The 22330-nt window shown below is 52.5% G+C and overlaps 9 protein-coding genes and 1 non-coding gene across 10 annotated transcripts; 7 read left to right on the top strand and 3 right to left on the bottom strand.

The window, feature by feature from the left end:
* Nucleotides 1-287: 287 nt before the first annotated feature.
* P170DRAFT_444175 (Pkinase-domain-containing protein) lies at nt 288-4738 on the bottom strand (the record flags this gene model as incomplete). Its single annotated transcript, XM_024850610.1, has 7 exons — nt 288-558; nt 616-1257; nt 1308-1858; nt 1961-2128; nt 2198-2265; nt 2331-2424; nt 3134-4738. 7 exons carry the CDS (start codon nt 4736-4738, stop codon nt 288-290), a joined length of 3399 nt encoding a protein of 1132 aa, XP_024707417.1.
* Nucleotides 4739-5171: 433 nt separating this feature from the next.
* On the bottom strand, nt 5172-6558 carry P170DRAFT_433954 (uncharacterized protein). Its single transcript, XM_024848613.1, has one exon. The coding sequence runs from the start codon at nt 6484-6486 to the stop codon at nt 5332-5334; it is 1155 nt and encodes a 384-aa protein (XP_024707416.1). The 5' UTR covers nt 6487-6558; the 3' UTR covers nt 5172-5331.
* A 417-nt stretch (nt 6559-6975) lies between these two features.
* Nucleotides 6976-8656, top strand: P170DRAFT_353071 (MFS general substrate transporter; the record flags this gene model as incomplete). The annotated part of the gene is made up of 4 exons (XM_024843960.1): nt 6976-7612; nt 7662-8168; nt 8246-8410; nt 8472-8656. The coding sequence occupies 4 exons, from the start codon at nt 6976-6978 to the stop codon at nt 8654-8656; spliced, it is 1494 nt and encodes a 497-aa protein (XP_024707415.1).
* Nucleotides 8657-9085: 429 nt separating this feature from the next.
* On the top strand, nt 9086-11600 carry P170DRAFT_453613 (fungal specific transcription factor domain-containing protein). Its single transcript, XM_024851373.1, has 6 exons — nt 9086-9293; nt 9349-9630; nt 9692-10132; nt 10180-10403; nt 10455-11025; nt 11287-11600. Exons 1-6 carry the CDS (start codon nt 9229-9231, stop codon nt 11345-11347), a joined length of 1644 nt encoding a protein of 547 aa, XP_024707414.1. The 5' UTR covers nt 9086-9228; the 3' UTR covers nt 11348-11600.
* Nucleotides 11601-11787: 187 nt separating this feature from the next.
* On the top strand, nt 11788-14431 carry P170DRAFT_453612 (alpha-L-rhamnosidase A; the record flags this gene model as incomplete). The annotated part of the gene is made up of 3 exons (XM_024851372.1): nt 11788-12564; nt 12615-13545; nt 13623-14431. 3 exons carry the CDS (start codon nt 11788-11790, stop codon nt 14390-14392), a joined length of 2478 nt encoding a protein of 825 aa, XP_024707413.1. The 3' UTR covers nt 14393-14431.
* A 126-nt stretch (nt 14432-14557) lies between these two features.
* On the bottom strand, nt 14558-15624 carry P170DRAFT_349741 (class I SAM-dependent DNA methyltransferase; the record flags this gene model as incomplete). The annotated part of the gene is made up of 4 exons (XM_024843758.1): nt 14558-14755; nt 14814-14997; nt 15049-15148; nt 15240-15624. The coding sequence occupies 4 exons, from the start codon at nt 15622-15624 to the stop codon at nt 14558-14560; spliced, it is 867 nt and encodes a 288-aa protein (XP_024707412.1).
* Nucleotides 15625-16609: 985 nt separating this feature from the next.
* On the top strand, nt 16610-18566 carry P170DRAFT_348885 (pantothenate transporter; the record flags this gene model as incomplete). The annotated part of the gene is made up of 8 exons (XM_024843706.1): nt 16610-16918; nt 16968-17069; nt 17115-17195; nt 17240-17502; nt 17549-17616; nt 17664-17892; nt 17949-18173; nt 18239-18566. The coding sequence occupies 8 exons, from the start codon at nt 16610-16612 to the stop codon at nt 18564-18566; spliced, it is 1605 nt and encodes a 534-aa protein (XP_024707411.1).
* A 385-nt stretch (nt 18567-18951) lies between these two features.
* On the top strand, nt 18952-20316 carry P170DRAFT_462150 (M20 family metallopeptidase; the record flags this gene model as incomplete). Its single annotated transcript, XM_024852084.1, has 1 exon — nt 18952-20316. A coding segment is annotated over one exon (1325 nt), but the record flags the coding sequence as incomplete, so codon positions are not given.
* Nucleotides 20317-20582: 266 nt separating this feature from the next.
* Nucleotides 20583-20655, top strand: P170DRAFT_t65. Its single transcript has one exon. It is a non-coding gene; the product is annotated as a tRNA-Lys (tRNA).
* A 587-nt stretch (nt 20656-21242) lies between these two features.
* P170DRAFT_401977 (bZIP transcription factor) lies at nt 21243-22312 on the top strand (the record flags this gene model as incomplete). Its single annotated transcript, XM_024846398.1, has 2 exons — nt 21243-21466; nt 21522-22312. The coding sequence occupies exons 1-2, from the start codon at nt 21307-21309 to the stop codon at nt 22310-22312; spliced, it is 951 nt and encodes a 316-aa protein (XP_024707409.1). The 5' UTR covers nt 21243-21306.
* Nucleotides 22313-22330: the final 18 nt, after the last annotated feature.

Genomic DNA, 22330 nt, shown 5'->3' with positions numbered 1-22330 from the left:
TCCAGAGCACCAAAACACCGTTGGGTCCAAGGGAACCTCCGTCCTGGGTGTTATCGACCAGCAGCTAACCCCAAAAAAGAGGGACAAGAAAGGTTGACGAGCAATTAGACCTTTCTGGAAACCTTGATGCAAACGAGCGGAAGAATCAAAAGGAAAGAAAAGAAAGGGGGAAAGAAATATACAGATCAACGCCCCGAACCGTTTGTACATGCGAAAGGAAAATTGACAGAAAATACTCCGTAAGGTTCTGGCCTGATTCCAAGGCCAAGATAACTCGGGACGGCAAATTAAAGCGCTGGCCACCGATTACGAAGACCTTCGGACCATCGTTGATATAGCACGTCCGACAATTGCTTGGTGTGCTCCATTCCGGGCACTTGCTGACCCGGAAGATTCGCTAGCTGCGCCGGCTGCAGACTCGGTTCGGCCACGGCCGCCGATTGACGCCGCCGGTGGCTTTTCAGATGTGGGTTGTTTTGAGCCAAAACTAGTCGTGGCCTTTGTGGGGATTCGGGTGCCGGTGGAGCGGGTGGAACGAGACTTGACAGCTTCGGGTCCCTGGTTCAGAAAAGTGTTCAGCAGTGTCGCGGGTGGGAATGGATTGTGAAAACTTACGCTTGGAGTCGCTCGTTCGTCGCCCTGAGAATATGATAGAGTCCCTCGGGGTCCACCATTTCCAGGTCACTCCAAGCTTCGGCCAGTCGCGAGATGGCCTCTCGCTTTTCCTGGTCGCCGGTGGTTCCCAGGACCTCCTGGCAGGCGATTCCCACGGCTTTGCTGTATGCTCGGCGTCCCAGTTGGGTTTCCTTGCTGTTGGTGTCGGGCGATTGGACCGACTTGGGACTAAAGTTCTCGTCGGTGGCAATCGGGTACGACGACGCGTATGGACTTTCGGACATCTTGTCTGACACGCGGCGGAATTGCCGGGCTGCCGATGGACTGTTGCCGAAGGTCAAATCCACGCCCAAAGGCTGCTTGACTCCGCTCGAGCGTCGTTTCCTGGTGGTTCGTCGTACTGAAGGGCTGCGGTCGGGCGCGGGGGTGCGTCGAACGGCCGTGTTCACGTAAAGCGGTTGCTTCTGGGGCGGGCTCGAGATGTGCATGTTTTCCATCATCTCAGACGGCTCCTCCTCGTATGGGTAGTATTCGGGCTCCGGCTCGTCCATATCCCAGGGGTCTTCGGGGATCGTCATCGTGGGCGCCTTGACGGTGTCGAACACCCATCCGTCGTCGTCCTGCAAATGCGTGATCGTGTTACTGAACAGATGGTTAGTAAATGTTCAGACAGAGGAAATCTGCAGACGTACAGTGACTCCGCATAGTACTTGACGTTCCGAGTCACTCCCCGGCCGGCATCCCAGTCCTGTTTCCGCTGGATCAGCTCCTGCAGCGCTTCCGTCTTCCCCGCGTTCCGAATGAACTTGTGTCGCAAGAGCTCCTTCGCACTCGGGCGGCGATCCGGGTCCTTCGTCAGGCATTGCGAGATGAAATCCTTGAACGTGTTGCTGTACTGGTCGCCCTCCAGACGCGGGGCCGGCTCCTTGGGGATCAAGAAGAGCACTTTCATCGGGTGCGTGCTCGCATGCGGCGGCTCTCCATTAATCATCTCGATAGCCGAAATGCCCAGCGACCAGATATCCGCCTTGTAATCGTACCCCGCCTGCTGAATGACCTCGGGCGCCATCCAGAATGGCGTCCCGACAAACGTATTCCGCTGAGACTTGATGTTGATGAGCTGTGCGGCGACGCCGAAATCCGCCAGCTTCACTTTCCCGGTATGCGACAGCAGAACATTGGCGGCTTTGATGTCGCGGTGGATCTTGCCCTCGCTGTGCAGGTAGTCCATTCCCAGGAGCAACTGCTGACAGATGATCGCCACGTGCGCCTCGTTGAAAACGCCCGGTTTCAGCTACTGGCGGTTAGCGATGCACTCGTTAAAGTGACATGGTGGGTGTCGCACCAAATCCAGACACGATCCTCCGCCCAGGTATTCCATCACAATCCACAGCTTGTGTCCACGTAGAAAACTCGCTTTGTACTGCGTCACGAACGGGCTAGCGCATGTCGCCAGCACGGAAATCTCCTGCTGGATTTCCTGGATATCGTCTTCGCTGGACTCGAGATCGATCTGGAATTGCGGAGGGAGTGTTAGTCCGTTGCAAAGACGCACGCACGAGCCCAACGCACGATCACTTACATGCTTGACAGCCACGATCTCGCCGGTAGATTTTTCAATCGCCTTGTACACCGTGCCAAAGCTCCCACCTAAACGCGCGACAACACATCAGCCTTCTGCCATTGACCCCATTGGCCCAGTCGACAACACATACTCCCCAATTCCTCCATCATCTGATAGTGACCCGACATATCGGACTCCATGGCGGCGGGTGGTCGCGAATTGGTATTCGGCGCCGAATTGAATTGCTGCCCGACTCGGGAAGCTCCAGCTGAGCTCGGCAGGGGATGGGCAACGGGAGAGAAAAAAAAGTGAAAAAAAGGAGGGCGACCCGCCAGACAACCAGTTGAGCTAGCTAGCTATTCGAGCGGAACAAGATAGCTGAGCTGAACAAAGTCGAATGCGCCCTCTCGGAAAGTGGGATGGGAAAATGGCAGCTGGGAAGAAAGAATGGATGGATCGGGTCCATCGCATCCAATGGTCGGCTGCCGTGCGCTTCCATGGTTCGCGCCAGCAACAACAGCCGGGCAGCCGTAGCGCATGGCAACGGGGTGCCTGAGGCAGTGTAGGATTAGGTAATTTCCCCGCACGGACAGATTGCGGCAGTCTTTGCCTGAGGCAGGCATCCATCGGCGATAAGCATAAATTTATGAAGATTGATAGTACTCGGCACTAGTCACAGCTGTCAATCTAAAATAATTGGCGTTGAAACCCTACACCGTATATTTAGTTTCCATGGAGATACCCATATGCTGATACTAATTAGTCTACTTGCATACGTCTGTAATCTATACCACAGGTACAGTGTCAGTAATTCAAATTTGGTATAAAACTTTTTATCAGTCTAATGTTTACAGTCCATGGATATATCTTAAATGTACTTGTACGGGTTCATGATCCCGTTCTACTCATGAGTTAGTATCCCGTAGTTACAACAGGAGAGGGCAAAGTACTCACCGGATCATACAGATTCTTCAACTGCTTCATCAGCTTCACCATCGTCTCATTCTGGCTGTATCCAATAAACTCCTTCTTGGCGAGACCCAGCCCGTGCTCGGCACTGATACTACCGTTGCGCTTCTGGATCCATTCGTACACCCACGGCTCGATGGCCTTCTCGACCTCCTTGGTGTACTGGCGCACGGCAATGTTCAAGTGCAGGTTCGAGTCACCCATGTGGCCGTATCCCACGACCGCCCGCACAGGGAACGAGTCGTCGTCACCGACGAGCCCAAGGTCCGTCAGTCGCTCGCGGCAGTCCTCGACCAGCTTGTACAGCTCGGGGAGAGGGATCGAGACGTCGTACTTGTAGGTGCCGCCCAGGTGGCTCAGGGCCTCGGTGATGCCCTCCCGCCAGCGCCAGATCGACTGGAACTGGGTCTCGTCCTGGGCCAGCACTCCGTCGGCAACGATGCCCTCGCCCATGATCGATTCCAGGAACGACTCCAGCTTCTCCATGTCGTGGTCGGGGTTCGATCCGCTGGTCTCCACGACGCAGTAGAACGGGTACTCGCCTTCCAGCGGGTACTTGTTACCGGTGGACTCGTGCACCAGCTGCTGCGTGCGACCGTCCATCAGCTCGAACGCGGACAGAATCTCAGACAGCTGGCCCTTGGCCGCCTTGAACGCCTGGCGGACCTGGTCGTAGCTCTCCAGACCGAAGTAGGCGACGTTGACCGCCTTCGGGCGCGGAGGGCACAGGATCGAAACGGCGGTGATGATACCGATGGTTCCCTCGGCGCCAACGAACAGCTGCTTCAGGTCATACCCGGTGTTGTTCTTCCGCAGGGTGGACAGCGAATCCACAATGGTTCCGTCCGGCAGGACAGCCTCCAGACCCAGCACGTTACCATGCAGACTGCCATAGCGAAGCAGACGCAGACCGCCCGCGTTCGTAGCCACATTGCCACCGATATGGCAAGATCCCTTAGCGCCCAGATCCAACGGGAAGAGATGGTCCTTCTGCGCGAGATGCTGGTCCGCGACTTCGAGAATAACACCGGCATCAGCAACCAGCACACCCGAGGCCTCGTCGAACGAACGGATCTTGTTCATGCGGGACGTGTTGATGACAATCTCATCGAAGACGGGCACCGAACCGCCGACCAGCCCCGTGTTACCGCCCTGCGGCACAACCGCCAGCTTGCGCTCGTTGCAGTGCTTAAGCACCTTGCTGAGCTCCTGCGCGTTCTGCGGCTTCAGCACCAGCCTCGTGTGTCCGCGGTACTTGCGCATCCAGTCGCCGTTGAAGGGTTCGATGTCGTCCGCAGCGTCGGTCGTCACGCCGTCGATGACGGCGGACTGGGAGCCCAGTAGGTCCTTGAAAACCTGCACATCCTCGGCGGTGATCTCGGCGAATTTCGGGTCGCGCTTGAGGTCGGGGTAGGCGTTGGTGGTGTACTTGACCTCCTTGGTGGACTTGACGGGGGCGGAAACGCTGAAGGCGCGGGTCGCATTCACGGTCGGGGCACGGGGGGCGGCGGTAAGAGGTCGAATCGCAGCGCGGGGCTTGGGCACGCGAGCCCGTCGCAGGGCAGTTGAGAAATTCCGAGCACTCGACATGGTGTGGGGGGAGGATGGACGAGGAGAAAGGGATGTCGGGCGGGAGACGAGGGCATCTAAAAAGCTCACCGTTGAGCAGCCGACGCCGGAGCGAGTTCCGTCCCGACGGGAACTTTTCGGTGCGGGTCCGCCGGTCCGCGGCTGCGGATATTCACATACACTACACCTACATCTACACATTTACAACTTCAAGTCAATTCTTTATGCTTTTTATGTTGACTTTGTCTTGGTGTGATTTTTCTGGAGCTTACTGGATTGCGTTGTGGTTGGCAGTGCTCTAAAGAACACACCCTGCTAAGGGCTAAGCGCTCTTATATATCTTTGCTGGTTTCAGTGATATCTCTACTCCTCGTGCATATCTGAGACAACAGCAAACGTATGGAGGCAAGAGAAAGACATTGTTGAGTTTCTAAAACTTCAAATCTCACCATTCCTTTACAGTTTTTTTTCTCTCTCCAAGCTGTGTTGCTTCAACGGTCTAGTAATGCCGCCAAGGTACGCTGCCACGATTGATACTATGGGATGCACACTTAGATGGCGAAACAGATGCCGTTTTCAAGAAATATTTATTATTGCTAATGGATCTAAGTCACCTATAACTTTCCTTGGCTTGTCAATTTTGCCTTCAACCACGGTATCTCATCCAACGAGTACCTATACGCGCGGAACAATGCATTCGACTCCCCAGGAAATATCTTCGCCGTCGCCTCATCCGGATACGAAGCAAAGTGTGGATTGACATATTCCCAGCAAATATACCCATCTCGGGTGACTTCAAACAGCCGACCGACCGCACTCTCGCAGAGCAACGTATTCCCATTCGCAAGTCTCTGTGCGCTGCCCATGAACGGCGTGAAGAAGTACAGCATCTGCGAGCGGTCCCGATACTCCCATACAATCTCCTTCGTCGCGCGATCGACCTCAATCGCCCTCGAGTAGGTGATTGACTCGCCGTTCCGGAAAGCGCCATTGTCGAAGATGAGAATGTTCCCGTTCTCCAGCTCTGTGGCGTTGTGCTGCTGCGCCAGCACCTCTGGCCCGAGCTTCCAGACGATATCGCCGGTGGATTTATCGATGATGATGACCGCCGAGACGGAGCGCATGGATGCTAGAATATGCTTTCCGTCTCGGAGTGGAAGAACGGAGTTGATGAGCGGGTAGTGTTCGCGGGTGTAGTGCGGTTGAAGAGGGAATTCCGCGCGAGGCAATCGCTCAGACACTTTCCATTGCCAGACCAGGGTCCCGGCCTCGTCGACTTCATTGATTGTGTCTGCGTATGTGATCCCGTCGACCTCGGTCCCTGGTACGCCTCCTATGACCTGTGTGGATTCCTCAGCGGATAGCGCCTCGAGACTCGTATATAGGAGCCGTCCGTCGCCGAAATGGTACTGGTCGTGATGACCGAGGGGGTCGGTGAATTGGCGGACCACGTTGCCGGCTGGATCAAGCTCGCTCATGACCCCGCCACCGTATTTGTTGAAGAATGGGAAAGGAAATGGGCCGCCGTCTTTGGTGGTTTGGTTTGATGGGCGGAGGGTGTTGACGGCGAGATTGCCGTTGGGGAGAATTCTCGCATGTCGGCCGATGCGGCCGGGGAGTTTCCACGAGTGTACCTCCTGTCCATCGATGTCGATTAGATGGGCTGTGTCGCTGGTCAAGGGACAGAAGAGCGTGTAGCCTCCGAATGATCGGTCTTTGTCGACGCCGGTCAGGCCGACACCTCGTCTTTTGAGCGTGTTTTGCTCCATCTCAGGATAGTTATTGCGATTCTGGGCGGGGACTTGATCTCGGAAATGGCATGCATTTAAGATGAACCTGAGTCAAGTGGATTTTTATCTCACGGTCTAGATCACCTTTTTCTTGATCGTAACCGGAAAGTATTGTAGGGCTCTGATACTATCCGACGGCATCCCGGCGGCTTGCCGTAGGAGCGTCGGGATGCCACCGGCAATGGCTTATCGCGACCAGCCCTAACTAGAAATCGAAGACTGCCATAGGTGCATACTCTTATCACGTCATTATCGTCGCCATGATAACTTCGACATCCCATAGATGGCTCTATCACCTCATTGAACCGGCATCCTCATGGCACATGTGCCTGCTGCAGGCCGGAAAATAAAATGGACACGAAGCAAACGCAGTCCAGGTCTCTGTCTGATCAGACGAAGTGGCGGTGGAAGAGATGAAAGATCACCGTCTGAGTGACAATGAACTCTCAATATAGAGCAAGCACTGCAATGGATCATGTCAAACCAGTCTCCGAACATGAAGTTAACGTCATGTCCAGCGAAATTGCCAACATTCCCGGCTACGATCCAAGTATACAACCAGAAGCCGGCGAGACTAGGAAGGCATTATTGAAGGTGGACCTATTGATCTTGCCTTTTATTGTTGTCTGCTTCTGCTTCCTTCAATTCGACCGTACAAACATCGGGAACGCCTTGACCGACTCGCTTCGAAATGATATCCATGTCGACAACACCGCCATCAACCTAGCTCAGACTCTGTTCACCGTGGGCTTCGTCATTACCGAGTTGCCATTCAATATGATAAGCAGGTACATGGGCCCTGAGCGATTTCTGCCTATCACCATGTTTCTCTGGGGAGTTGCGACCTGGTCACAGATTTTCATCAAGAATGCCTCCGGGCTCCAGGCGGCTCGATTCTTCATCGGCGCGCTGGAAGGTGGATATATCCCTGGTTTTGCCTTGTACATCTCAAAATACTATACAAACCAGGAGTTAGCCTTGCGATACGCCATATTCTGGGCATCGAACAACTTCGCCGGGATCCTTGGAGGCCCGCTTGCCATAGGGCTTCTTTCTCTCGGAGGACGACATGGCCTGAAAGGATGGCAGTGGCTGTTCCTCATCGGTACGAACATCCTGCCTATTTTAAACCCAAACACACTAACAGTTCCAAGAGGGCATACTAACATCCTTCCTCGGAATAATCGCCTACATCTATCTCCCCCACAGCGCCGCAACCCCGAAATCATTCTTCGGCAAATCACTCAACATGTTCACGCCCCGAGAGGCGTCGATTCTCACCACCCGAGTCATCAACAACGACCCCACCAAAGCCTACCGGCGGAAAAAGCGCGTCTCAGTCTCCGACATCCTCGAAACGTCCCAGGACTGGCGAGTGTACGGCCACATCGTTGCTGCATTTCTGTCCATGCTCATGATCTCGCCGATGAATACATACGCGCCGTCCATTATCAAGAGCCTTGGATTTACGAGCTTGCAAGCTAATGGACTTAACTCGGTTGGTAGTGCATGCGGTCTGCTCCTGTCTATTTCGCTGGCGTTTAGCAGCGATAGGTTCCAGGAACGAGGGGTTCATATTGCTGTTGGGTATTTGTGGGGAGCGGCGGGGTTGTTATGGTTGGCACTCACTCCTGAGGCGAGTGGTAGGTGGATTCTATACGGTAAGTAGTGTCTAAACTCATCCTTTCTCACCGTTTAAGATGAGTTCTATCGTTTGAATTGCTGACACTTCACCCAGGTGGCGTTGTATGGACTCAGATGGGCATGGGCTGTGCGCAGGCAATCAGCGCAGCCTGGTTAACGGCGAAGATGCAAGATCATAAACGGCCTGTCGCTCTGGCAGCGTATGTGATGAGTATCCAGCTTGCTAATTTCCCTGGGAACCAGCTGTTCCGGTCACAGGGTGGGTTCCATTCTTCTGATACGAGCCTGAATGTAGAATAACAGCTGATTTGTTTTCTTAGATGCTCCTCGGTACACCCGAGGGCTGGTTATTGCCGCTTCCTGTACTATAGCAGCGGCGGTTGTTATTCTGGTTTGGAAGTTGTTGTACCGTTTATATGACCATGGGGATCGTGGTGTTGAGGTTAAATATGGAATCGAGGAAGCGAAGGAGACAAGATCAGAGGAGAGCGAAAAGGAAGTATAAAGACGTAGGAGTAATGTTTTATCAGGGCATGTGTACTTACAGCTTTCAGTATAATTCTAGCAACTATTTTTCTTACCATAGCTTATTAGGAAGTACGTAGTAATCATTTCGTCATCGGAAATAAGTGTAATTCAATCAAAGTAAAGAAAGCAGATAAAAATACCAAGAAATCATTCATTTCCTCTCCATACTAACCTCCTTATACCTTAGCTCTTGAAAAGTTGATGTTTTTTGCTGGCAGCCTGACCAATCAGATCCTCCAATCACAACATCTGGAAGTGAATGTCGCCATTGATAAGCTGCTGATAAGCGCTTTCCTTCCGACGCAAACAGAAAGACTCCTACAGCCAACGACTTCCTTATGTCTCACTTGGAGTATGCCTCCTATTCGATCGGGTAGAGCCTCCAAAGCGTGTGATCTGTGTCGAAAATATAAAACGCGATGTTATGCATCAGAGGGCGCCAAGAGTGGCTGTCTGCGCTGCAGCACGTTGTCCCAGCCATGCTCGTTAGAACAAGAAGCTGTGACGGAGTATCGTCCGATTTCGCCAATTGATCATTCGGTTCAGCATATGCCTGCATCTTCTGATACTAATAACGGCTCTGGGTCTGTTCACAACGGCTCGGTAGATGATAGGTATCTATTTCACAGATCGGAACCACTCGAAAGAATAGCTGACAGTTTGAGCTAGACTTGAAAGACTTGAAAAAACCGTCGAGAGCTTGGTAGACCGATTGGATGCAAGACTTGATGCGCTCACTAGTACCTGGAATAGCGAAGTGCCACTAAGAAAGGCCACGGAATCCATCAACTCGACTGAGCAGACCCAACCACCTGTGCTGTTGATCCGAGATGCAGCCCTAGATGCTGGCGTACATTCACCGGACCAGACTGAATCTAATACAGTTTTGCATTCCGATGTGATCTCAACTGGGCTTGTGACATTGCCTACTGCTCTCTCGCTACTAGAGCTGTAAGTGTGGTCATTACGATGATACGATAGACATTTGCATGGCTCCGACTAAACTTTTCAGATTCCACATTAATTACGGGCGATGGGTCAAGTTCCCAGAACATGTATCGACGGATACTCTATTGGCGCGAATCAGAGGATCTCCCGTTCTCGTATGCAGCATTCTGCTGATTGCAGTCCGACACACCACCCAAGACCTCGCAGATCGACTTGCACCTCAGTTGTTCCGAGAAGTAAAGAGCCTTATTACGTCTTCATTGCTCATCGTGCCTCAATCATTACACTTCTTTCAGGCTGTGCTTATACTGAGCTTGTGGTCTACAACTATTGGCCAAGTGCCCTTGGGTGTCGACAGCTGGCTCCTGACAGGATATGCTCTTCAGCAAGCCTTGATCAGCCCGGACTTTACGGAGGTCTTTCGATCTAGCATGGTTCTCCCCACTGCACGGTCACATATCGACGCTTGGTGCTTATGGAATCACCTCTGCTTGGCTCATCTACAGTGAGTCTCCTGGGGTTTAGTTACCAGGACTAGCTAACTTTCTGTAGGTACTGTGTAGGAACTCGTCGACAGGCCATGCTAAACGACACCCAAATAGATCAGTGCGCTCGATTAGTCGAGTCCGACAATGTCACCAACTACGAGGCCAGAATGGTCGCCGAGGTGAAGCTATACTGGATTATCTATCAACAGTGCTGCGGGTCTCAAATCGACCTTCCCGAAGTAAAGCATGCCTTGCAGAATTGGCAGCACGAATGGCATGCTTTGTTTGGTACGCACCCCCTTCAAGCTCGCTAAACACAAAAACTCATCATGAATAAAGCCCAACCTCGCTCCCAATTCCTCCAGATGGGCTTCCACTTCGCCCATCTTCTCGCATACAACAATTGTCTCAAGTCATCGCGGACCGCAATGGCCAGCTCAACAGTCACAGAGATGATCGGCCACTCCACAACAATCATCAACCTTGTCATCGACACAACCGACGATCGGACCCGGCATCTGACCGACCAGATCTACCACATAGTGACGTTCTCAGCACTTACCCTTTCCCGCCTTCTTCACACCTACGAGTCCCACCTTCGCGCGGCTCATCACGACGTCGAAGGTCTGGATGGACTTGTCGTCAAGCTGATTAGCTGGCTGAGATCAATCGGGCTCCCGTGCCATACTGCCTATTTGCTAGGTGACATAGTCTCTGCACAGTTCGCGAAACTGCGACCGAACGCTCGGCCAGCAGTCGTCAGCTATAATGGGATGGATGGTGCTGGTGATAGTTCAGTCCTTGTTCAGCAGTCTCTCTCGCTTGATGTGGGACTTCTATATCCTGATTTCATTGGATCCGAGCTCTTTGATTTGAACACTGGGCTAGCGGTCTGGCCGCAGTGGGAGATGTATCCGGATGCCAATTCTGAGACTCCCATCCTTCCGACATTTACCAATCATTCCAAATAAGTGAGACACCGCGACGGAACCCGGATAATTACTAGTCAAGATCCACGGGGCATCGATCGCGGGATTCGGACGATCAAACCCGCGCATCACACATCATGCAGGCCCACATGATCTGTCAGTGCAAAGACAAGCGGACCTGAATCAAGACGAAAATATTTTCTACAAATCAAAGCCCAGAAAGCATATTAAGAATTTAACAGATCCACTTCCCCGCAAAACTCGTGCACGGTCCTAAGGAAACTAGAACTACCCCGGAACTAAAATGGCAATAGCTTCCTCGTCGGGGAGTTATACCCCGAGCAGTCTGCGACAGGGAATGAGCATGACCATTTAAAACGGCTTTGCAGAGTGACAGAATTGTCTGATTCGAGTTTTCCAAGACCAGCAACTTCATCGACTGCGGCGAACGAATCTCGGAATGTATGATGCACGGGGAACGTGGCATAAGGCGTTGGTTCGCTGAGGCTTTTTTCCTTTCCGCTGGACCGATGGACACGAGTGGTTGTATTTCCAGATACGGAGGTAGTATCATCTTGGCATTGTATAGGTAGGCTATAAGATGGCTCTGGTATTTCCCTGGTAATGGTCGAGTCGCAAAAGGCCAATAAAACAATAGTGACTTCCTAAGACAGGTTACTTGAACGGGCACGATGCTTTTAGGGATAGGTGGGTGCTTGCTCATGACGAGCTTGCCACTGAGCATGGCACTCTCCATATCCCGGTTATCATTCGAGCACCATCGCGAAGCTATAGGTATTGCCGAAGCGTCACCACGCATCTCATGGCGGTTTCACGGCACTGAGATCAACTGGACGCAGGGCAGCTATGAGCTGGAAGTCAGTCGCGGATCTGCACCACCACAAGTATATGCAGTCAACTCGAGCGAGTCTGTCCTCGTGCCGTGGCCCGACAAGCCACTGCACTCGGCAGAGCAGGCCAGAGTGCGGGTTCGATCTCACGGACAGCAAGGCCAGTCTTCAACTGCCTGGTCCTCTGTTGTCGAGGTCGAAACTGGTCTTCTCGAGGAGTCAGACTGGGGGGCTGCGGTTCCCATCGCGGCCGAACGCGAGACAGAGGTCGATGGGCCGAAACGACCTATCTATTTCCGGCGTTCCTTTACTATAGATCAGGATGTTGTCGCGGCGGGGCTTTACATCACCGCGCTGGGTCTGTACGAGGCGGAGATTAATGGGGTGTGTGTGGGTGACCAAGTGCTCGCACCAAGCTGGCAATCATACAACTTCCGCCATGCTTATGATACGCATGATGTGACAGATCTGGTGAAGCGGGGTGCGAATGGGATCGGTGTGGTGGTGGGCGAGGGCTGGTTCTCTGGAATCTTGACTGCAGCGGGCAACTATCGCAACAACTACGGTGACAAGCTGGGCCATCAGGCTCTGCTGGTGGTTACGCTGCTGAATGGCAGCAAGGTCGAGATTCCCACGGATACAGAATGGCAGGCGAATACAGGCCCTCTGGTCTTATCGGAGATCTATAACGGGGAGAAGTACGACTCTCTCGACTGGAGGCTCGCATGAAGGGTTGGTCTACGGGGAGATTCAACTCTAGCAATTGGTTGCCAGTCAAGGAACTGGGCCCATTGCAAGGCACCTTGATCCCCCTTGACGGACCACCAGTTAAACGCACCGGGGAAATTCAACCCCAGCCCATTTTCCAATCGCCCTCAAACAAAACACTGATCGACTTTGGGCAGAACTTGGTCGGCTGGGTCCGCTTGACAGTGGCCGGTCCGGCCGATACAAATATCACCCTGCGACATGTTGAGGTTCTGGATAACGGCGAGCTGGCCTTGCATCCGCTTCGTCGGGCGTCTACAACCGACTGGCTCGTTCTCCATGGCAATGGGACGCAAACCTGGGAGCCACGGTTCACTTACCATGGATTCCGCTACCTGCAGGTGGACGGGTGGCCGGCGTCGACTCCGTTGAACGGAGATTCAATCCAAGCCATAGTGGTGCACACTGACATGGAGAGAACAGGATGGTTCCGGTGCTCGAACGAGCTGCTCAACAAACTGCACGACAATGTCGTATGGTCGATGAGGGGAAACTTCGTCTCTTTTCCAACGGACTGTCCCCAGCGAGACGAACGACTAGGTTGGACGGGGGATGCCCACGCATTCGGGCCCACCGCCAACTACCTGTACGATGCTGCTGGGTTCTGGCGCGGCTGGCACCGGGATATCTGGTCGGAGATGCAGCGCGAGAATACGATGTTCGTGCCGTTCTTCGTCCCTGTTATCCCGCCTGAGATCGACACAACCAAGTGGAACCCGTCCAAGCCCTCGGCAATCTGGGGTGATGTGGCTGTAGCTGGCCCTTTCAATCACTATCAGGCCTTTGGAGATAAGGGAATGCTGCGTGAGCAATATCAGCAGGCTCGTGCATGGATCGACTCGGGTATCCCGCGGGATGTGTCGAGTCTCTGGCGACGAAACAGTTACCAGTTCGGGGACTAGTTGGACCCCAAATCCCCTACCGATAGCCCTGAAGATGCAACCACGAATAAGTGGTAGACGCCTATCTAGTTCAAATGACCGAATACATCGCTAGCATGTCGCTTGCCCTGGGCAACCAAGAAGCCGCCGAGACATACACCAAGCAGCATCAAAGCCTCGTCGAGGCCTTCCAAACAGCATGGATCTCCAACGGCACGATGGCCAACCAGACGCAAACCGCATACGCCCTAGGCCTGCAATTCAACCTATTCACCAAAATGCAGCAACCCTCAGCAGTATCCACCTTACGCAACCTCATCGCAGACAACGAATACCTCGTGGGCACCGGATTCGGCGGCACACCCGCGCTGGGCTTCGCGTTGGCCGCCAACAACGCCACGGAAGATTTCTACCGCATGCTCTTGCAAACGCAGGTCCCCTCTTGGCTCTACCAGGTAGTCCAAAACGGCACCACGACCTGGGAGCGCTGGGACAGTTTACTCCCCGACGGCAGAGTGAACCCCGGCGAAATGACCAGCTTCAATCACTACGCGTTCGGGGCTGTGGCGGACTGGATGCACCAGGTCATCGGTGGTCTAGCACCCGCAGAGCCCGGCTGGAAGCGCATTGCCATTGCTCCGGTCCCTGGCGGGAACATCACCAGTGCCGAGGCTCGGTATCTCAGTCCCTATGGGGATGTTCGCGCGCGGTGGTGGATCGACACCCGAGGACGGCTCAGGTTGAGTGTGCATGTGCCGCCGAATAGCCGCGCGACGGTGACTTTGCCGTTTAGCAAGACGGTGAGGGAAGTGGGATCTGGGCAGCATGAGTTTCAGGATACCAAGTAGGGGCATTTATGTAGGAGGGGAGCAATCTGCGTTTCGTGCGGTGAAGCAGTAGTCTCATGGGTTTCTAATTCGGCCGTCTCTCAAACAAACCATTTCCAATCCGACAGCCTTATCTCACAAATGTCAAGCTTTTTGTCCCCAATAAAATCTTACGCTCTATCATTTTCAAACAGCAAGATCCACCGCAGCCCGCCTCATTCTAAATCCCAAGATCTTCGGAAACTGCAAGAAGTTCTTCGACGAGTGTTCTCGCTGTTTATCAACGAACGACTCATCAAAGTTAGTTTCCTCCAGAGCGTCGAGCACCAGTCCTTCCTGAAAAAAAGGCGCAAAAAGCTCATGTAGTGGACGATGGAAAGAAAACTGCCCCTGTTAGATACGTTTGACCCACTCAAAAAATGGTAGAAAGCTTTCAACGAACCGGCGGGGGGATCTTCTCGTCCTCGGAGAACAGCAGCTGTCGTGCTGGCGGAACATCGAGGTATTTGTTCAGGATAATTGAACGAGTGACCTCGCGCTGCCCTGTCACTGGATTCTCATGAAAAGTGATCTGGCGGTCTGCACCGGAGGTGAAGAAGAGTGGGTGCAGGATTGTAGCCACGAAGCTATTATATCTGTGGTTAGAAATCAAGTGTGATAAAAGTGACACGACTCACCAGCCATCCTGCTTTAGCAGACGCTTCAAAGCAGAAGCGAGTGGCTTCAGGTCGGAGATATCCATAAGTCCCATGTTCATGGTGATGATATCAAATCCATCTATCTATCAAATCCATCAGCATCATCTTCAACCTCTCACCCCTTCAAAAAAAAAAAAAAAAAAAAAGAAAAGAAAAGAGAGAACCTACACCCTCTAAAACCCTCGATATAAACTTCTCCCAACCCTCCCGACTCACGACATCCAAAACCTCAAACCCAATCTTCTGCTCCCGCTTCAACCTCCCTTGCTGATACCAACTCTCAGTCCTCTTCTCAGCACACTCCAACATCGGCCTTGACCCATCCATCGCGATCACCGAGGCGCCTTCTCGCGCAAGCCAACGCGCAACGAGCCCGTTCCCCGTCGCAAGATCAATTGCACGAGCACCGTTGCGTCGCACAACCATTCGTTCGAGAATCGGCAGTTCGAGTGCAGAGAAATAGGCGTTTCCGTCGTCGCCCATGTGCTCGTCCCATGCTTTTGCGTGGTTTTGCCATGCTGTGAGGGCTTTAGTTGAGATGGGGTTGGGGTCCATGGTGATTACTTCGTAGGATGTATTGGATTAGGGAGAATGCGTTGAGTTGAGAAGTCTGGTAGGTTTTCACGAGTTTGGTGATGGTTATAATAAGGTGAGTGGACAAGACTCCCCCCACTTAGCGTGTTCTGTCTGTGAATACGAGGGCCATGGGACTGGCTGGTGTCTCGTACTCAGTGCTTGGTAGCAACTTGGCATTGGATTGAGTCATTCTGCGCCCTGATCAATATTGATCAATATTTTATGAACTAAAGGACTTGCTGTACTATCGAAGCAGTGATGAAAATAATATAAATCATGTAGGCGCATAACACGAGCGCAAATTAAAGAGGTTAGAGCCGACTCTGAAGCCCTAACTACTTCCAATAGCCTAGACTTAGTCTCGACGTCAAGCAGAAACTATGCCGAAGACATAATCAAATTATTACCGACTGTTCAATTATTTACTCCGTCCTTACAAACCAGTATGCAGCTAATTGATAATGGTCCAGATAAGGACACTTCCTTCCTCATTGCCGAATCAGCCATCCGGTCTAAAATCGCGTGCTCTGTCGTTATCAGCACCATAGCGCGATTAGAAATCGACCACGGGAAATAGTGAAGTTTTCCGCCGTCTATGCAGGCCACTGGCCTTCTGATAGGCTGTCTGAATAATGTTGAGCATTTCCGCATGCATATCCGCTGTCATGTATCCCTGTCGTCTTCAACCACCCCGGGGAATGACATGCATAGTACACTTAGTCCGTCGCTTAGGAGAATTATACAACCTGCCACTTTTGGTTATGCTCGCCACTAGATCTAGAACAGTTGTAATTGGACAGCAGGCAAAGCTGGTCGTTGGTCGCAATCATTGCTTGTGATAACGAAATCGCCTACCCCACGTCTAAGTATTCCTGCGAGTGTACATGGTACTCATATAACTGGGACGGAAGTGGAGGTCAGCCTGGTCAAGCATTCTTCAGTCAAAAAGTAAATTTACTTGACAATGTCTGGTCCCTCGGAGAAAACAGATGCTATTGAAAGCACTGCTCCTGTCGACGCAGATGTGCAGGTTCACTCTTCGAATGAACTCCCCAATCCTGGGAAGCAGAATGTGCATTATGTGACTCGCAACGAGGATGGATCGCTTCCTACAAATGATAAAGGATATATTCCCGGCTATGATGCCAATCTCATGCAAGCTCGGGCTACTTTGAGTAGTGAGGAGGAGAAGAAGTTGCTCCGAAGAATTGATTGGCATCTGCTTCCGCTGTTGGCGGTGATGTATATGGTCAAGACAATCGATTCGAACAATGTGGGTAGTGGGATAAATTTTCACAGTGGAAGTCATTGACAGTGTCTAGGTTTCAAATGCTCGAGTTATGGATAAGGATACGCCATACAATATTATGACGGAGTTGAACATGACCTCTAATCAATATAATCTCGTCACGACAATGTATTACGTGAGTATCTATCTCCCAGTGTCATATATCTAGCTAACCTCCCAGATACCGTACATCATTGCCGAAGCTCCGTCAAATCTACTTCTTAAAGGCGTACGGCCGTCTGTCTGGCAAGCCCGAGTCATGGTGAGCCCAGTCGAATCTCAACTCGAATGCTCTAACATCCGCAGATCTCATGGGGCATAGTCCTCTGCTGTCATGCTGCTGTCGTTAACCGTCAGGGCTTATACGCGGTGCGCTTCTTCCTCGGTCTCTTCGAAGCAGGGCTGTGGCCAGGGATGCTTTTGCAGTTATGCTACTGGTACCGCCCAGACGAGATGGCACCTCGTATCGTGCTGGTTACACTCCTGGGCAATTTCAGCTCCGTTATCAGTGGTGTTCTTGCTTTTGCGTTTAATGGGGTTCTAGCGAGGGGGCTGTCGGGGTGGAAATGGTACTTCCTCAAACATTTGAATTAGATTCAAGCTAACACAGCCCAGGTTGATTCTGACCGAGGGTGTCTTCACCGTCGTGCTCGGGATATTTGTCTTCTTCTTTCTTCCAGATTGTACGACTCCTCATTCTCAGTCCTTTACTAAGAATAACACTTTCCAGTCCCCTCCACGGCGTCCTGGCTCTCCGAGAAAGAAAAAGCCTTCATCCAGGCCCGTCTTCCAAGTAACTCACCACGAGCCGCCGAAGCAAACTTCGACCTCCGCGAACTCATCACCACGCTCAAAAACAAACGAGTCTGGCTCTTCCTGCTTTGCTGGGCATTCTTCACTGTCGGCACAACTGGTCTCTTGTTTTATCAGCCAACCGTCATCGCCAACTTGGGTTTCACGTAAGCTACTATCCTGATTCAGTCCATAATATCAATATATGCTAACACAAACGCAGCTCAATCGCTCAAACCCAACTCCTTAATATCCCCTCCGCGGTGTTCGCTGTGGTCCTGACCATTGTATTCGGCATCTTCGCCGACACAGGGCGCATTCCGCAGCCATCCATCCCGCTCGGGTTCATGATCGTCATCCAGGCCTGCTACGCCGTGCTCTACACCTTCCCCAGCACAGGGGGTGTCTACGCAGCTACCATCATCGCGACTGGTTTTTCAAGCGCATGGTGCGTCCTTCTTCATCCCACCCCTAAAATTCAAGCAGACAGAAGAGAACTAACGTGAGGAAAAGGTACACAATGATGTGGCCATGGCGCGTGCAAACCACACAAGGCGCGACCGGGTCCGCGTTCGCCATCGCATTCGCGAACAGCTACGGCCAGATCGGAGGCGCGGTGGGCTCGCAATTATTCAATTCGAGATATGCGCCGCGATATGCGACGTCGTTTGGGATCGCCATGGGGTTCGTGGGCATGGCGATCGTGATGAATCTCGTTACTTGGTTCTTTACGTGGAGAGTGGATGTGGATACGAGGCGGTTGAAGAGGATACGGATTGCGGCGGCCAAGAGGAATGAGGCTGTTTTGGATGATGTAGATATTAGGGAGAAGAGGGATTAAATGGTTAGAAGTGTATATAGGTGTGGTGGGAGGATGATGTTGGGGTTAGGGGAAGAGTTGGGGGAATATAAATGTGTGAGATGCATACCCTGTAGACTCTTAATTTGATTATTAACTCATGTCCAAGATCATCGTATTTGCTGATCTGACAGTTCTCAAGTAATCTGAGAAGTAATACAAGAAGGATGGGGCTGCATGCAAATGATATTTTAGGCAGATTGACGTGATAAGCACCACCCACTGAGGCAGATAACGCAATCAAACAAATTGATTGGCAATTTCAGACTAAGATAACCTTATAAAGCTGTCATTTCCCCTCATTCTGCATCTGATCACCCCGACTTCTACGTCAATATTAAAAGATTGGGAACAGCCCTACTTACAAGAATGAAATCCCTCCACCTACTCAGCTTCAGCACCCTTACAACAGCGCTATCAATCCCATTTCCCCTGCAACAACTTCTCAATGGCCATGGCACCACCACTCCCAATAACAACCCCAGCATCACTCCGACCTCCCACGAGCTAAACCACATCATCGACTCCTCCCCCCTCCTCTCTTTCCACCGTGACATCACCAAAATCGAATCCATCAGCGGCAACGAAAAGAACGTCGGCTCATTCATCATCGACTTCCTCTCCTCCCACAACTTCACCGTCGAGAAGCAACTCGTCGAACCACAAACCACCACCACCCCCGAACGCTTCAACATCTACGCCTACACCAACGAGGACCGCCACCCCGACATCATCCTAACCAGCCACATCGACACCGTCCCACCCTTCATCCCCTACTCTCTCCACGCACCCAACACCACCACCTTCGCACGAGAAGACCTCCTCATCGCCGGCCGCGGCTCCGTCGACGCCAAAGCCAGCGTCGCCGCCATCATCTTCGCCGCGCTCGAAACCCTCTCCGAGAACCCCTCCACCTCCCTCGGTCTGCTGCTCGACGTCGGCGAAGAAAACAGCGGCGTCGGCATGAAGACCTTCTCGAATTCAGACCTCAACCCCTCCCCGTCGACCTTCCACACCATCATCTTCGGCGAACCCACCAACCTGTCCCTCATCGCGGGACACAAAGGCGCACTGGGCTTCCGGGTCGTCGCGAACGGAAAGGCCGCGCACTCGGGGTACCCGTGGCTCGGGAAGAGTGCTATTTCGGCGATTCTACCGGTTCTGGCGCGGTTGGATGCGCTGCAGACGATACCCGCAGAGGAAGGCGGGCTTCTACGCAGCGATATTCTAGGTAACTCGACGCTGAATATCGGGACAGTGCGAGGGGGTGTAGCGAAGAACGTGGTCCCTGCATTTGCGGAGGCGGATATCGCGATTCGTCTGGCGGCAGGGACGCCGGATGAGACGAGGGAGATTATGCGGAAGGCTGTGGATTATGTCACGGGTGGGGATGGGAGTGTGTATGCGGACTTTGAGACGTACAAGGGAGGGTTTGAGCCGCAGCATCTGGATGCAGATGTTGAGGGGTTTGAGGTGATTACGGTGAACTATGGGACGGATGTGCCGGCGTTGGAGGTGCATGAGCGGGAGGATGGCAGCAGGGTAAAGAGGTATTTGTATGGGCCGGGGAGCTTCTATGTGCCGCATAGTAGTCATGAGGCGATTACTGTGGGGGAGATCGAGGAGGCAGTTAGGGGGTATAAGAGGCTGATTGAGGTTGCGGTGGAGAGGCATCAGAATGGGCTGGCATAATGGCAGAGAATTGGTAGGACCTGTTAAAGGTATATACTAGCTAGTAGACGGAATGGAAATAACAAGGTTGGATGGTGTCATAGCGCATGAGCCCACACCAAACACAGAGCCTTCAAGGAGAGCAAAAATACCGAGCTTTATGAGTTGTTGACTAACTCAGATTTTATTTTCTGGGTGGGAATAGAGATAATCAAATCTCTAGTGATAGTAATGCCTGCAGAACTCTTCCGATATGAAGTGCAGGCATTTGCTGAACATGGGTTTTGATTGATAAAGCACTAATTCAAAACCACTTTCAACAAGCCAGCCTGGCTAGCTCAATCGGTAGAGCGTGTGACTCTTAATCACAAGGCTGCGGGTTCGAGCCCCGCGTTGGGCTTCTCTTTTTGTTTTTTGTCCACCTTGTGAATGTGGGTGGATACAGCCAGCCCTGGTGGCTACAGGTCTTATTCTCGTAAAAGTACTATTCGCAGGGCCGTTTTATCTCATTTTTAAACTCTTTTTACTATATAAAAACACTATAGGAGGTCTAATCATCAGAAATTAACCGGCCTTGCCGTAGCATTCCCATTTCCTACCACCACCACCAAAGAGGAACTTGGAAAGGACATGCATTCACCTGATCAACCGAAAACACCACCAAATAATTTGTGGCCGGCAGAACCAGATAACGATAGGCAGCACAGTTACAGATCCAAGACAACACTGCTAAAATTGTGTTCCTGAGCAGAAGACCTACCTGTGTTCTATACAGCAGCCACCGTGAGCCAAAACTTGGCGTCGCCACGTGCGGAAAAAGCAGACGGCTCTAGCCCGACTAGGCTAGTGGCGTAAGCGTCGTGCATTAGCGCCCTGCAACGGGCCAATGGCATTAAAAGTGCAGATGGGTCAACAGCCAGATCCAATGGCCGCCGATAAACTCAAGATTGGATTCCCCTTCGTCTGATCTTCAAAAGAGGCGCATTTCCTTGACTAAAAGTAAGCATCTTGCATCGACTACTCGCGCTCAAACCTGAGTAGCCAGCACAACATGTCCACCAATACAGAGCCCGTCTGGGACTCGTCCGTCATCAGACTAGAACACATGCCTCCACAGGCAAAGATCTGGCAGTCCTCGGACGATTGGACGGGGGTGATTGATCGGAAACAGCGCCGGAAGTTGCAGAATCGGCAGAATCAGAGAGCATACCGTAAGCCTTCCTGAGTAGACATGCCCCCCACCAAGTACCTAACGTTATGCCCCAGGGCGAAGAAGAAAACACGACGAGCCAGACCTACCTAGCCAGATCCCCTCATCGGCGGTAATGCTCGTCCAGTCATTTGATCTTCCTACCCCCCAACCATCACCACAATCTATACAAGATCCCCACCCAGACGCAGAATACAACAACGACCAGATCCAATGCCACCACGCCCCGCGCCACGCCCTGTCCATGCGCCGGACCTTCAACGCCATCCTCCAGCAAGCCTACATGGACCGCTCGCCCCGCCTCGAGCACCTAATCGGCCTCAGCCGCCTCAACGTCCACCGCGCCATCAACGAGAACATCACCGCCCTCGGCATGACCCCTTCCTGGATGATCTCCGACGCCGCCATCTCCATCTTCAACGTCCTCCAACCTGGCCCCTGGGGCCATGACCACGAACACACCATCCCCGATAGTCTCCGCCCGACAGAGGTCCAGCGCACGGTGCCGCATCACCCGTGGTTAGATTTCTTCCCGTTCCCGAACATGCGCGATCGTTTGATTCTGGCGCAGGATGTGATCGACGAGGATGACCTTTGTCATGATCTGATGGCGTTCTGGGATACGAGGAACACGCAGGCGACGCTGCTGGTGTGGGGCCAGCCGTGGGAGCCGCGGAATTGGGAGGTCACGGAGGGGTTTGCGAGGAAGTGGGGGTGGCTGTTGCTGGGGTCGCCGGAGGCGTTGGTCGCTAGTGATAGTTGGCGCAGGAGAAGGGGGGAGAGGGGGTTGGCGTGGAGGGAGATCTTAGGTGTGTCTACAACTACATCTACATCTACATCTACATAGACGGTGTGATATTATGTA

Source organism: Aspergillus steynii, assembly GCF_002849105.1.
Source record: "Aspergillus steynii IBT 23096 chromosome Unknown P170scaffold_2, whole genome shotgun sequence".
NCBI lineage: Eukaryota > Fungi > Ascomycota > Eurotiomycetes > Eurotiales > Aspergillaceae > Aspergillus > Aspergillus steynii.
This window is presented reverse-complemented; position numbering and strand designations above follow the sequence as displayed.